Below are 13466 nucleotides of genomic sequence, written 5' to 3' on the forward strand. Positions count from 1 at the left end.
GCCCATTTCTGGCTAAGTGGATGTTTTCAGATTTAGCTCAAGTATGGTACAATTTTACATTTTTCAGTTCCCAGTGAAAAGTTCACCTGTGATAACAGACTGCTAAGCTGTAAGTCTGAATGGTGTCAGAAATGACTTGTAAAAGTCCTTTAGCTACAAAGTGGTAATATGAGTGAACTAGAGACAACATTCCTTTTGTGCCAGAACTGGGTCTTGTTAATTGCTTTAGGTCTTGCTCAGCATCTAGTCCAACGAGAGTAATAGATGTTCAGTTGATATGTTGGTTTTTGAAATGAATTACCTGGAAAGCTTCTTCCTCAACTGTGATAAAGAAGAGGACTTCATTCTGACAAATCTTTAAAAATTTTCGCGTTCTCTTTGTACAGCTAAGACAGAACTTGGCACATGGCAGTTACTCAAGCCAGATTTAGTCTGTTTTTGTGCTAAAACAAATGTTTATTTTTTTAGATATAGCATGTTATGAGGTAAGGATAGTTACTTTAATTTGAGAAATCAGAAGACTTAAGTATTAACTTCAGTTGCTGGCCATCTCTATAATTTAAGTATAGTCAAATTTTATCAGGGAGTTAAGTGGAGCACTGAATTGTGATTAAGAACACAGGCTTTGAGGGGTGCCTGGGTGACTCAGTCAGTTAAGCGTGCGACTTCAGCTCAGGTCATGATCTCACAGTTCGTGAGTTTGAGCCCTGCGTCGGGCTCTGTGTTGACAGCTCAGAGCCTGGAACCTGCTTTGGATTCTGTGTCTGTCTCCCTCTGTCTCTGCCCCTCCTCCCCCGCTTATGCTCTGTCTCTCTCTTTCTCAAAAATAAATAAACATTAAAAAAAAAAACAACTTTTTTTTTTTTTTTAATTTTTTTTTTTTTTTTTCAACGTTTTATTTATTTTTGGGACAGCGAGAGACAGAGCATGAACGGGGGAGGGGCAGAGAGAGAGGGAGACACAGAATCGGAAGCAGGCTCCAGGCTCTGAGCCATCAGCCCAGAGCCTGACGCGGGGCTCGAACCCACGGACCGCGAGATCGTGACCTGGCTGAAGTCGGACGCTTAACCGACTGCGCCACCCAGGCGCCCCAAAAAAAAAAACTTTTAAAAGAAGAAAAAAAGAACACAGGCTTTGGAATTATAGACTTAGGATGAAAGTTTTAATTGGATCTGTGTTACACTTTCATTGAATGCTATGAATCAGAAAGCTGTATACTAGTGATAAAATCACCTGTCATTTGAACATTTATTTTCTGCAGTATACCTGTTCTCTAACATATACTCTAACGTTGTACTATTTGGTTATTAGAAATACTTACAGTTAAGTTTTCTGGATTCTCAATAATGCAAGTTTTGTATTATCTCAAATATAATAATAATGTGAAGACAAGTTTACTTCCTTTGTTTTCAAAGACATCTGAGAAGTCAGTCTAAATATGTATTTTTTTTAATTTATATTTTTATTTATTCCTAGGCCTATCATGGTCACCACCAAGCACTGGAAGTGTTGGTACAGTCTTTGTTAGATCTTGATGTGAGAAACAGTAGTGGAAGAACACCCTTAGATCTTGCAGCCTTTAAGGGCCATGTTGAATGTGTGGATGTACTCATTAATCAGGGAGCCTCCATTTTAGTAAAAGATTACGTTTTGAAGAGAACACCTATACATGCAGCAGGTATGTCAAATATTACGCATGATTTTATTTACCACTTTCTATCTAATATTCTTTTCTTTTTCAATTTTTCGTATGTTATACTCCTGGTAATTATTTTAATAATCTTGACTTTGAAAGGTCGAATGATTTTTCTCTCAGGGAAAAGCCAACAGCAAGATTATAATTGCTTTAAAAAATCATTGTCTACCTTAGAAGTTGGATTTATGTAATAGTCTAACTTCTGAAGTACTTTATCAACAAAACAATACAATATTTTTTACTTCTTTTTGATGGAAATTATTTTGGATTAGTATGTGCTTTCATTTAACGGTTGACAATTTTGACTTATTGTACCAGAGTACTACATTTAACGTGTATTCACACAGGAGTTATAGAGCACCTACTTTATGCAAGATCTACTCCACGGTGTGATTTTGTGATGTTGCAAATGTGTCAGAATGCAAAATTGTGTAACCATGTCATTGTGAGGACTTGGTAGCTGTGTATCTCTAGCAGATACAGATTCCTGACTCTCCACAGGAATTACTACAAGTCAGTATTCATTTTAAATAACTAAGACTAGGGGTGTCTGGGTGGCTCAGCCGGTTAAACGTCCAACTTGAGCTCAGATCATGATCTCAGGGTTCATGAGTTCGAGCCCCGCATTGGGCTCTCTACTGACAGTGCGGAGCCTGTGTCAGATCCTCTGTCCCCCTCTCTCTACCCCTTCTCCTCTCTCTCTCTCTCTCTCTCTCTCTCTTTCTCTTTCTCTTTGAAAAATAAAAGCATTTAAAAAATTAAAAACTAAATATATAAATATATAAATAAATAAAACTAACTTAAAAAGGGGTAGGAGATGCCTGGGTGGCTCAGTGGGTTAAGTGTCTGACTCTTGATTTCAGCTCAGGTCATGATCTCACAGTCCTAAGATCAAGTCCTGCCTCAGGCTCTACACTGACAGCCCAGAACCTGCTTGGGATTCTCTCTCTTTCTCTTTCTCTCTCTCTTTCTCTTTCTGCCCCTCCCCTGCTTGTGCTCTCTCACATTCTCCCTCTCTCTTACTCTCTCTCTGTCTCTCTCTCTCAAAATAAATAGACTTAAAAGAATAAAACAAATAAGACTGGTCCACTGGAAGGAATCCTAGCCAAGTATTTTTTTTTCACCCCCCACTACTGAATTTTGCAGAGGATTTAATTTATCTTAAAACCTTACTATTGGGGCGCCTGGGTGGCTCGGTCGGTTAAGCGTCCGACTTCAGCCCGGGTCATGATCTCACGGTCCGTGAGTTCGAGCCCCGCGTCGGGCTCTGTGCTGACCGCTCAGAGCCTGGAGCCTGCTTCGGATTCTGTGTCTCCCTCTCTCTCTGCCCCTCCCCCGTTCATGCTCTGTCTCTGTCTCAAAAATAAATAAACGTTAAAAAAAAAAAAAATTAAAAAAAAATTAAAAAAAAAAAAAAACCTTACTATTTTCTTCTTTATGTGATTAGATACATTTCACTTAGTCTGTTTTTGTAGAGTGATTTTTAAGAACCACATTTTAATATGGGTTTTGAACTTCTAGTCCTTTAGGAAACTTGCCTTTTTGAAGACTAGGTAGGTAGGTAACACCCTCTGTTGCTCCAGAGCAGCCTTTCAGAAACTGTTAGTTATTTAAGCAGGACTCAAAAACAAAAAAATTTTAAGTGGAATAAAATGCCTATAAATGTGTGTATATTGTTATATGGTAAGAATTAAGTCAAAATGCTGCCATTTTCTGTTATCTTATTCTGAAAAAGAATGAAGTTATATATCATTCTGCAACTTGAAAAATTATGCCGTAAGCACAGATCATTTGAAGAGCTGATTTAAAGCTTTTATGGAGTGGTTTGCACTCTTTATAGATAAATATTGAACCAAGACACTAGCCAGTCCCTCAGAAGTAGCTAACCAATGTCATATAGTCTATAAATTCTATCCAGTGAAACAGCTGCAGTTTACTGTTGGTGCCAACCTATTCAGTAAACACAAGCTTTGGTTCTACACATGTCTTTCAAATTAGGAGATTGCTAGGGAGTACTGTACTCATAAGTCATGAAGAGAACACTGTGATCTTTTATTTTTTTTCTGAAAGTGAGCCAGTTTTCTCCAGTGGTACTATGCTTGATATTTTAGATATTGAACTTAGAAAACACAAAAACTCCTCAGTAGCTGCTGTGTACTGAGTGCAAGTGAGTCACTTAAAGAAACGGTGGGCTGGGACACCTGGGTGGCTCGGTTGAGCATCCAACTCTTGATTTCAGCTCAGGTGATGATCCCAGGGTTGTGGGATCGAGCTCCGAATTGGGTTCTGAGCTGAGCATGGAGCTTGCTTAAGATTCTCTTCTCTTCTCTTCTCTTCTCTTCTCTTCTCTTCTCTTCTCTTCTCTTCTCTTCTCTCTCAAATAAATAAATAAATAGCAGTTAAAAAAAATAAAGAAATGGTGGGTCAAACAATTTCCTCGACACATCCCCAGGTGGGATGCTTCAGTGACAGCTGTTATTGATTACTATGAGAGTTGCTGGGTGAGTGTGGCATACAGATGTGGAGTGATGTTGTTACCACAAATCTTAATCGCTATTAGAATTTAATATAGCTGTTAGAAGTTACTGTAGAATATTAGGCACCTAGCTTGCTTTCACTAATTTGTCATTTCGAGGCACTTGGGTGGCTCAGTTGTTTTAAACATCCGACTTTGACTCAGGTCATGATTTCGTGGTCTGTGAGTTTGAGCCCCATGTAAGGCTCTGTGTTGACAGCTCAGAGCCTGGAGCCTGCTTTGGATTCTGTCTCCCTTTCTCTCTTCCCCTCCTACACTCCAACGCCCGCGCGCGTGCGCTTGCTCTCTCAAAAATAAACATTAAAAAATATTGTCATCTTTTAATTAGGAAGAATAGTGACAGATATTCCTTTTTGCATCATTACGTGACTTACATATTTCTTTCAACTTCAGATTTTATGATATTATGGGAAGGACCTGAATTTTGCAGAGGATTTAATTTACCTTAAAAGCTTATTATTTTCTTTTGGTTATTTCTACTTTATACCATTGCCCATTTTATGTATTTGGACATATAAATGCATTCTTTAGAGAGATCATTTTTTCTTTTATTGTATATGTATCAGTTGGAATTCTCATAGTACCCAACTAAAAGGTGGCATAAGTGACAAGAGTTTTAACCTCTTACATAAAATGTTCAGAGGTAGAGTCAGTTCCAGGATTGACTGATTCAGCAGTGGTATCAGAACTCTCTATTATTCTCTTGCCTTTGCAGTCATGGCACAGAATGGCTACTGCTTCTTTACGGTATCACCTCTGAAATCAGGAAAAGGAGGAGGACTTGTCATTATCAGGGATAAAAATATTTCCCAGAAGCCTTCAGACTTAGCATCTCAGTGGTCAGAACTGGATCAGCACTTATCTTGGAAGCTGTCATTGGCAGAGAACAGAGTTGTGATGGACTTGATCTAATCATGGTTTCATCCCTTGGCTGAAGGCATTCCCTTGACCACATTGCCACCACCAAAACCAGATAAAACGAGCGTTATAATACCAGGGCAGATGGTGAGGGATGGCTATGGCCATAATTAACCATGAGGAATTGATACCTGTAGTCAGTTTCACCAACAAAGGCAATATAAAACTTTGTATCTATATATTTTTCTCTTAGACTATTAAATTCAATGAAACTATCCCACAGTTATATCCAGAAAATGTGCTCTATGATAGAAATTTTCTATTTTATCATTGTAATTACTGAAATTTTAAAATACCGCTTTACAGCAACAAATGGTCATTCAGAGTGCTTACGGCTACTAATAGGAAATGCAGAACCACAGAATGCAGTTGACATTCAAGATGGAAATGGACAGTAAGTTTTAATAATTTTTAAATTATTTTCAAGATGTGTGTTAATCTTCATACTTGTAACCCTAAAAGTCTGTCATACTATGTAACTGAGTAACAACAAATACAGTTTTCTCACTTTAAGTATATTTTAGAAGTTGTATCACAAAAAGGCATATTTAGAAAACAGGAGTTTGTTTTTCATGGAGTAGTCTTAAGTTGTAACGCTGAACCTATTATTACTCTTGTTGCTCAGGACTCCTCTGATGCTGTCTGTTCTCAACGGGCACACGGACTGTGTTTACTCACTGCTGAACAAAGGAGCAAATGTAGATGCCAAAGATAAATGGGGAAGGACAGCATTGCATAGAGGGGTAAGCAAAAATATTCCCATTGCCTTTCAAAAATTTCTTAGGATCTCCTTTTGCCTAAAACTGAACTAGGCTATGTTTATTCTTCTTCATTAAATTTCTCCCAGATAGTCTTTACTCTTTCTTTTAGTATTATAGTTTTGAGTGCGAATTTTAAACAGCTGTAAAACACAACTTAATCCAGGAAACAGTAATGTTGGAACAAAATTTTAAAAACCTAAGACCTAAGTAGAATTAATGTCAATTTTACTTTTTCTCATCACAACTATTTTCTTACACATTTTTGTCTTTTTCACCTTTGAACCTTTCACCTTTTTACCTTGTTTTCACCGATTTATAAGTTCCTTTGTTCCTGTTTTTTGTAATATGTGTATTTTGACAAAGTTAATGCTTTAGATAAACTTTTAGGCAAATTTCAATAAAAATATTGAATTACTCAAAAAATGATAAATGCTTTGATTGATGGTAGAATATGGGAAATACGGACTTCAAAAGTTTTTAATTAGCAAAAATTGGCATGTTACCCAAGATGACATATTCAACTACCTGCAAACAATTTTTCTTTCAGGCAGTTACAGGCCATGAAGAATGTGTAGATGCATTACTTCAACATGGTGCTAAGTGCTTATTTCGAGATAGCAGGGGCCGGACACCTATACACTTATCAGCTGCCTGTGGACACATTGGTGTTCTTGGAGCCCTTTTGCAGTCAGCAGCATCTGTGGATGCAAATCCAGCCATAGCAGACAATCATGGATATACAGCACTTCATTGGGCTTGCTACAATGGTTAAGTATACACATGCAAATCTACATTAAGTACCATTAATGCACCAAGTAGAGACAAGAAACTCTAGTATATAGCACTCTGATATTCATGAATATTTGTAAGGCAAAGTGTAAGATCGGTAGGAAGCATAGACATCATCTACTACCTAGTTCTAGCTTACTCCTATCCCTTGTCATGCTAAAGCCAAGACATTAGTTTGTCAAAGATCTTTTGAGATAAGCTTTCATTAAGTCTGAATTTTTTCTAAATCTTTGCTTCAACAGGTATTTTGCATTTTTAACATACTTTTATAACATGTATGATGTCTTTTGTATAGTATGCTTGTAGTTTGATTATGTTCTTTTACTTTCTAAGTGCACTTGTGTTAGGCAAAAAAAGGTGGAGAAAATGAAACTGTATCACATTCTGAACCGAAATCTGTGCATGTTTTCAGAGCATATTGCGAGATAAGATCCTTATGTCAATAGTAACATGTATGCTCAACATTTTAAGGGAATAAAATTCTAGCAGATCACAGAAGTAGAAACTTCAGAAACTTCTATTGTTAACTTCGCTGCATAGTTAGAACACACATACTTTTAGCTTCCTAGAGGCTCACAGCCAGATACTCCTTTTATAGGTAAGCTCACTTCACTCAGAGAAGTATAGAGCTATGTTTAAGGTATAAATGTTCAAAATGGAGTTTGGCTTATGAAATATCACTAAAATAAGTAATGAGGCGTGTTGAGAGAGAATGATTTTTGCCTTGTGTAGGGCCACAGATTTGATCATGTTATAAAATGCTAAGATACATGACATACATTCCAGACATCATTTCTGTCAAATTTTGGGCTTTGGGCTTAGCCAGGGATATGAAGATTTTTATTTGTTTTGAATTTCATTGCAGCATTCAGATTACTATTAGTTGTGAGGAGCATACCTAGAAAAAACTAGTTCATAATCATAACAACTTTCCCTCAAAATGTTAAGAAAATATAAATTGCCTCTTGATATAAATGTTGACGTGCTTAAAAAAGTTAAGTATAGTATCTGTTCTAAAATTCAGCTGTCTGCTTTATGAGAGAGTTTAGGTTTCTCTCTTTCTGTACTGTGCTGCTTCATCGTTCTTCATTGGAGCCATTTTGAGGTTTTTGTTTTTGTTTGTTTTTGTTTTGTTTTTAACTTATTTTGAGAGAGATAAAGAACAAGCGGGGGAGGGAGGGAGGGAGGGAGGGAGGGAGAATGAATGAATGAATGAATGAATCCCAAGCAGGCTCTGCACTGTCAGCGCAGAGCCTGATGTGGGGCTCAAACTCACAAACTGTGAGATTATGACCTGAGCTGAAACCAAGAGTCAGATGTTTAACCTACTGAGCCACCTAGGCACCCCCTACTGGAGCCATTTTGACAAATAATGTTATTGAGTTATGGTGAAAGAAGAGAAACCTGAATCTTGCAAAATTATAGTTTAAATGTTTTCATAAGTATTTTATAGATGCAGTATTTGAATGCTCATATTAATCCTTGTGCCAGAATTGAGAGTTCTAATCTTTTGCTGTGCGAAAGTTTTGATCTCTTCTTAAGGATTGTTCTGTGATTGCTGTTGGGCATCCATCATCTCTGGGTACTGATGGTACCATCAAAACTTAAATACTTCAATGTACTACTAATTCACAAGCTTAGTTTAGTCAGTTTCATTTTTACTGCCTCAGATCCCTAGCCAGAACAGTTTTGTTGAAGATTAAAACCTTTGGGATTTTAGATTCTCTTTTTCCCTTTTAACTCAGTAAAGTTGGTATTTAATGAGTAGAGTGAAGTGGCCAAATATTCAGGCTGAAGTCCAGAGTCAAAAAAGATACTGTATTTTGCCATTGGAATTTGATTTGTTTTTAATGATGTAACTTGACATCTTCACAAGTAGAGGAAAACCAAAACCATCTAATATAGTAGGGATACACCTTATGGATGTGAATTTTATTTAAGAAATGAAAGTGTTTTGAAGCAGACTTTTATTGCTTGATTTTTTTTTTAAACATATCAGAATTAACCATTGGAAAAATCACACAGTAAGCTATCTGTCCTCAGGCAGAGTATTTAGTGTGAATACATTGCTGTAACTATCCTTTGGAGAGTTGCTGTCTAGTACATTTCTTATCAGATCTTTATGAAGAACATGGTTTCCCTAAAGTGAGTTCCTGCTGTATTACTGCTGAATTTAGACTCTAAACATGTTGTGTACAAGAGACAAAATAGACAAAATTTTGCATGAGCTTCATGCCTGGTTGCCATTTAAGGATCGTAACAGATGTGTCTAATTTCCAGACTGTAGCAAAATTGTGATGATTCTGAATTGAGCTGGAATGAATTAGATGTGTATTGGCTATATGCAATAAGAGACCATACAGACAGTCTAAAATTAATACCATATTTATAGCCAAAAGCCTATTTTATAGTTTGGTGTTCTGAGAGTAGAATATATAAAATGGTTTTACTTCCACTAGTAATTATTGTATAGCTAAAAACAAAACTGGATGCACTCCAGTAGACCAGAAAACAACCTTTGTCTAAAAATTAAAATGGAATGATGACAAAGTATTACAAAAGAATTGGTTATACATGCTAAGTTTTAGAGTTCCAGATTTCCAGTTTATGTAGTCATTCGATCACAGGACACTCTTAAGGGTATTTATATTATCCCTTTGTTGCTTTTAAAAATTTGTAAATTTTTGTGAAGCTCTATGTATCCTCAGAATATCCCTCTGAAACATGAAGAGACCAGTTTTTTCATCCTTTCATAAACAAGGACACAAAGTGATGAGTTTTCACCTTGATATGATTGCTGGAGATAATCCATAGCCCAGAACTGTGTCTTTGCAGTATGCAGTCTGCTCAGATAGTGATTCTCAAACCTTTCAGTCTCAGGACCTGGGAGTTAGAACTATTAATATTTACTATATTGGAAATGAGAACAGAAATTTAAGAATATTTATTAATTAAAGTAATCCATCAAATGTTAATATAAATAACATTTTATAAAAAACATATTTATAATATAAATAACATTATGAAAACATTTTATAATATAAAATAACATTTTTATAAAAAATAACCTCTTTTCAAAACAAAAAAGAATTTTAGTTAGAAGAGTGGCAAATTTCTTTACAGGCTAATTCAGAACACTAGTTATCAGTGGTACCCCAAGGTTCCCCAGACCCACACCTTGAGAACTGCTATCTAGGAAAATAGGAAACCCTTAAATCTATAATGGACAAATTTCCATGGCTACTTCTTGGTAATGAGTTGACATTTGGAGAGAATGAAAGCAAGGCTTCTCTGGGTGCCTGGGTGGCTCAGTCAGTTAAGCATCTGACTCTTGATTTCGACTCAGGTCAGAATCTCACAGTTCCTGATACTGAGCCCCCTACGATCCCTCCCCCCCCCAACACACATTCCCGCCCCCCAGTGGCAGGCACTGCTGCTTGGGATTCTCTCTCTTCTTCACTCTCTGCCCCTCTCCCACTCATGCTCCTTCTCTCACTCTCAAAAATAAACATAGGGACACCTATGGGTGGCTCAGTGGGTTAAGTGTCCCACTCTTGGTTTCAGCTCAGGTCATGATCTCACGATTCATGGGTTTGAGCCCCAGGTCAGGCTCTGGGCTGACAGTGGAGAGCCTGCTTGGGATTCTCTGTCTCCTCCTCTCTGCCCCTCCCATGCTCGCGCCTCTCTCTCTCTCTCTCTCTCTCTCTCTCTCTCTCTCTCTCTCAAAATAAGTAAAACATTTAAATTAAATAAAATTAAAATTAAATAAAAGCCTTCTCAACCTCAGCATTATTGGCATTGTGGGCCAGATAACTCTTTGTTGTGAGGGACTAACGTGTGGATTGAAGGTGTTTAGCAGCATCCGTAGCCTCTTTCCCACTGTATGCACTCCTTTACCCCATCCTCATTTGTGGTGAGCAAAAATGTCTCTAGACATGATTAAATGTCTCCTGAAAGGCAAAATTGCTCCAGTTGGGAATCCCTGGATTAGAGAAAAGAACTGACAGAAGATGAAACAACTACAGATTTCCTAAAACATACTTTTCCTGGTAAAAACAGTTACAAGATAAAGGAAGATCTTGGGTGCCTGGCTGGCTCAGTCAGTAGAGCATGCAACTCTTGATCTTGGGGTTGTGAGTTCGAGCCCCACATTGGATGTAGAGATTACTTAAAAATAAAAAAAAATATTTTGGGGTGCCTGGGTGGCTCAGTTGCTTGAGCGTCTGACTTCAGCTCAGGTCATGATCTCACAGTTCGTGAGTTTGAGCCCTGTGTCAGGCTCTGTGCTGACAGCTCGGAGCCTGGAGCCTGCTTTGGATTCTGTGTCTCCCTCTCTCTGTCCCTCTCCCCCTCATGCTCTGTCTCTTTCTCTCAAAAATAAATAAATATTAAAAAAAATTTTTTTAATAAAAAAATAAATATTTTTTTAAAATAAAAAAGGATGCAACCTTTCATTGGCAGCAATTAGTACAGCAGTTGGGGTATTTTAAAACTAAAACCCTGCTTTGAAAATTGGGTAAAGAAAATCTGAGGTTTGGGTTTTTCCTTGTCTTCAAAGTTGCTATTAAAAAGTGTGAGCCTGGGGCGCCTGGGTGGCGCAGTCGGTTAAGCGTCCGACTTCAGCCAGGTCACGATCTCGCGGTCCGTGAGTTCGAGCCCCGCATCGGGCTCTGGGCTGATGGCTCAGAGCCTGGAGCCTGTTTCCGATTCTGTGTCTCCCTCTCTCTCTGCCCCTCCCCTGTTCATCCTCTGTCTCTCTCTGTCCCAAAAATAAATAAACGTTGAAAAAAAAAATTAAAAAAAAAAAAAAAAAGTGTGAGCCTGAAATCTAGCAGTAATCCATATACTTGTCCTTCAGCCCAGCAATATCATTTCTAGGAAATTGTCCTACAAAATTACTTGCGTTTTTTTTTTTTTTTAAGTACTGGAATGTTTCATTTACAGTATTGTTGGTACTATAACAAAAACAAACCAGCAGTCAAAATACATAATTAGAAATTAGATCATTTATGATAGACTTTAATACTGTGAAGTTTTTCCAAACATTGAAGAATACAATTTCTTTATATGCTACTTTGGAAGGATGTATACAATTTATTAAGTGAAAAACAAGTTGCAGAATTAAAAATTTACATAAAAGTTTTAAAAAGAAATGCATGTTTATGTGCATGTAGTTGTATATGCCTAGAAATTTTCTGGAACTGTTAAGATAATAGTAGTTATAGTCTAGAAAGTGGAACTGGAGTTGGGGGTAGGGATAGGGGCATGTACTTTTTCCCTCCAGACACTTCTGTAGTATTTGAGATTTTATCATTAGCTCATTAGTAAAATCAGAAAATATTTAAATTTTGAAGTTAATTATGCTGTATAAGTATGTTCATTTTAAAGTTCTATTATGCTATAGAAATAGACTTTAAAAATGACTGGAACTAGTTACTATGAAAAAGATAGAGACTAATTTTTTTCCCCATAAAACAAACATTTGTTGTGTCAGTTTATTACTGCTTATAGCAGTTAATAAACTGCTATAAAATTATAAGAAGCTTCTGAATTTCAGGTCTTGAGGTTGTGCTTTGGATTTCAAACTCCTGGAAATGTGATGTTTAACATATTCATTGAACTCTAGTTATTTTAAATCCATGTAAAGTTTTTTCTTATCTGTGTTAGGGATGTGTGGGTGTATATGTGGGCACTTCAGTATCTTTTTTGGATTTTAATATCCAATTCTCATTTACTTATTTAGGTCATGAGACATGTGTAGAACTCCTTTTAGAACAGGAAGTTTTCCAGAAAATGGAGGGAAATGCTTTCAGTCCTTTGCATTGTGCCGTGTAAGTAAAGGCAGATGAATCACATTTGTTCTTAACTATTTACGAAGTGCACCATCACTGTGAGTGACCACTGTGCTACCTTACACAGGATAAATGACAACGAAGGTGCTGCTGAAATGTTAATCGATACATTAGGTGCCAGCATCGTGAGCGCCACAGATTCAAAAGGAAGGTAGGAACTCCACTGTGTAGGAAATAGTTTGATTTGCAAAAGGAAAAAATTTTAACTACTAGTGTGGAAGAATTTGTAGAGAACCCTTTATTAACTAAAAGCTGATTTTTATATTTGCAAGTATTAATTATAAAATCTTAACTATGTTCTCATTATAAAAGACTTTCTTATTTTTATTATGATTTTTAGCCAGTCTTCCTCTTTAAAACTTTAAAATATAAAGATTTCCCTTTTTTTAAAGGTATGTTTATTACCCAGAGGTTATCGTTAATAAAGTTAGCAGCTTTCTAAATAGGAATAAAGACTGAAGGAAAGTCCAGTGGTCGCAATGGGTGGCAATACTGGGTCAGGATTTATTTCCTTTATTTCTTTAATGATGTAATTTTTTTAACAGTTTTATGTTATATTAGATTAAGGGCCTTTTACATTATCAGAAATACAAATTACTCTGTTAGAAATTAGTAAGCTCCATTAAACCTATTTGTATCCACGCAATGATTTTATAGCCTAATATGTAAACCCTTGAAAATTGCTTACCATAAATTCAGGAATAATTTTTTCGAGAGTATACTACCTACAGATTTAGTGAAGTCTTCCCATTTCTTTGCATTACAGAACCCCTCTCCATGCGGCCGCCTTCACAGACCACGTAGAGTGTTTACAGCTGCTGCTCAGCCATAATGCTCAAGTCAATTCTGTGGACTCTTCTGGGAAAACACCTCTCATGATGGCCGCAGAAAATGGACAGACAAATACAGTTGGT

At 36.8% G+C, this 13466-nt stretch overlaps 1 protein-coding gene across 6 annotated transcripts in view; it reads left to right on the plus strand.

Moving 5' to 3' along the window:
• Positions 1-13466, plus strand: part of ANKRD28 (ankyrin repeat domain 28) — a 202609-nt gene that overhangs the window by 176314 nt on the left and 12829 nt on the right. For all 6 annotated transcript variants that reach the window (XM_030328697.1, XM_030328700.1, XM_030328698.1 and 3 more), the window contains 7 exons: positions 1477-1678; positions 5457-5544; positions 5776-5893; positions 6459-6678; positions 12444-12531; positions 12620-12703; positions 13319-13464. In XM_030328697.1, the coding sequence (XP_030184557.1) occupies positions 1477-1678; positions 5457-5544; positions 5776-5893; positions 6459-6678; positions 12444-12531; positions 12620-12703; positions 13319-13464 (946 nt within the window). The remainder of the gene's footprint in view (positions 1-1476; positions 1679-5456; positions 5545-5775; positions 5894-6458; positions 6679-12443; positions 12532-12619; positions 12704-13318; positions 13465-13466) is intronic.

Source organism: Lynx canadensis, chromosome C2, assembly GCF_007474595.2.
Source record: "Lynx canadensis isolate LIC74 chromosome C2, mLynCan4.pri.v2, whole genome shotgun sequence".
In the NCBI taxonomy this organism is placed as follows: domain Eukaryota; kingdom Metazoa; phylum Chordata; class Mammalia; order Carnivora; family Felidae; genus Lynx; species Lynx canadensis.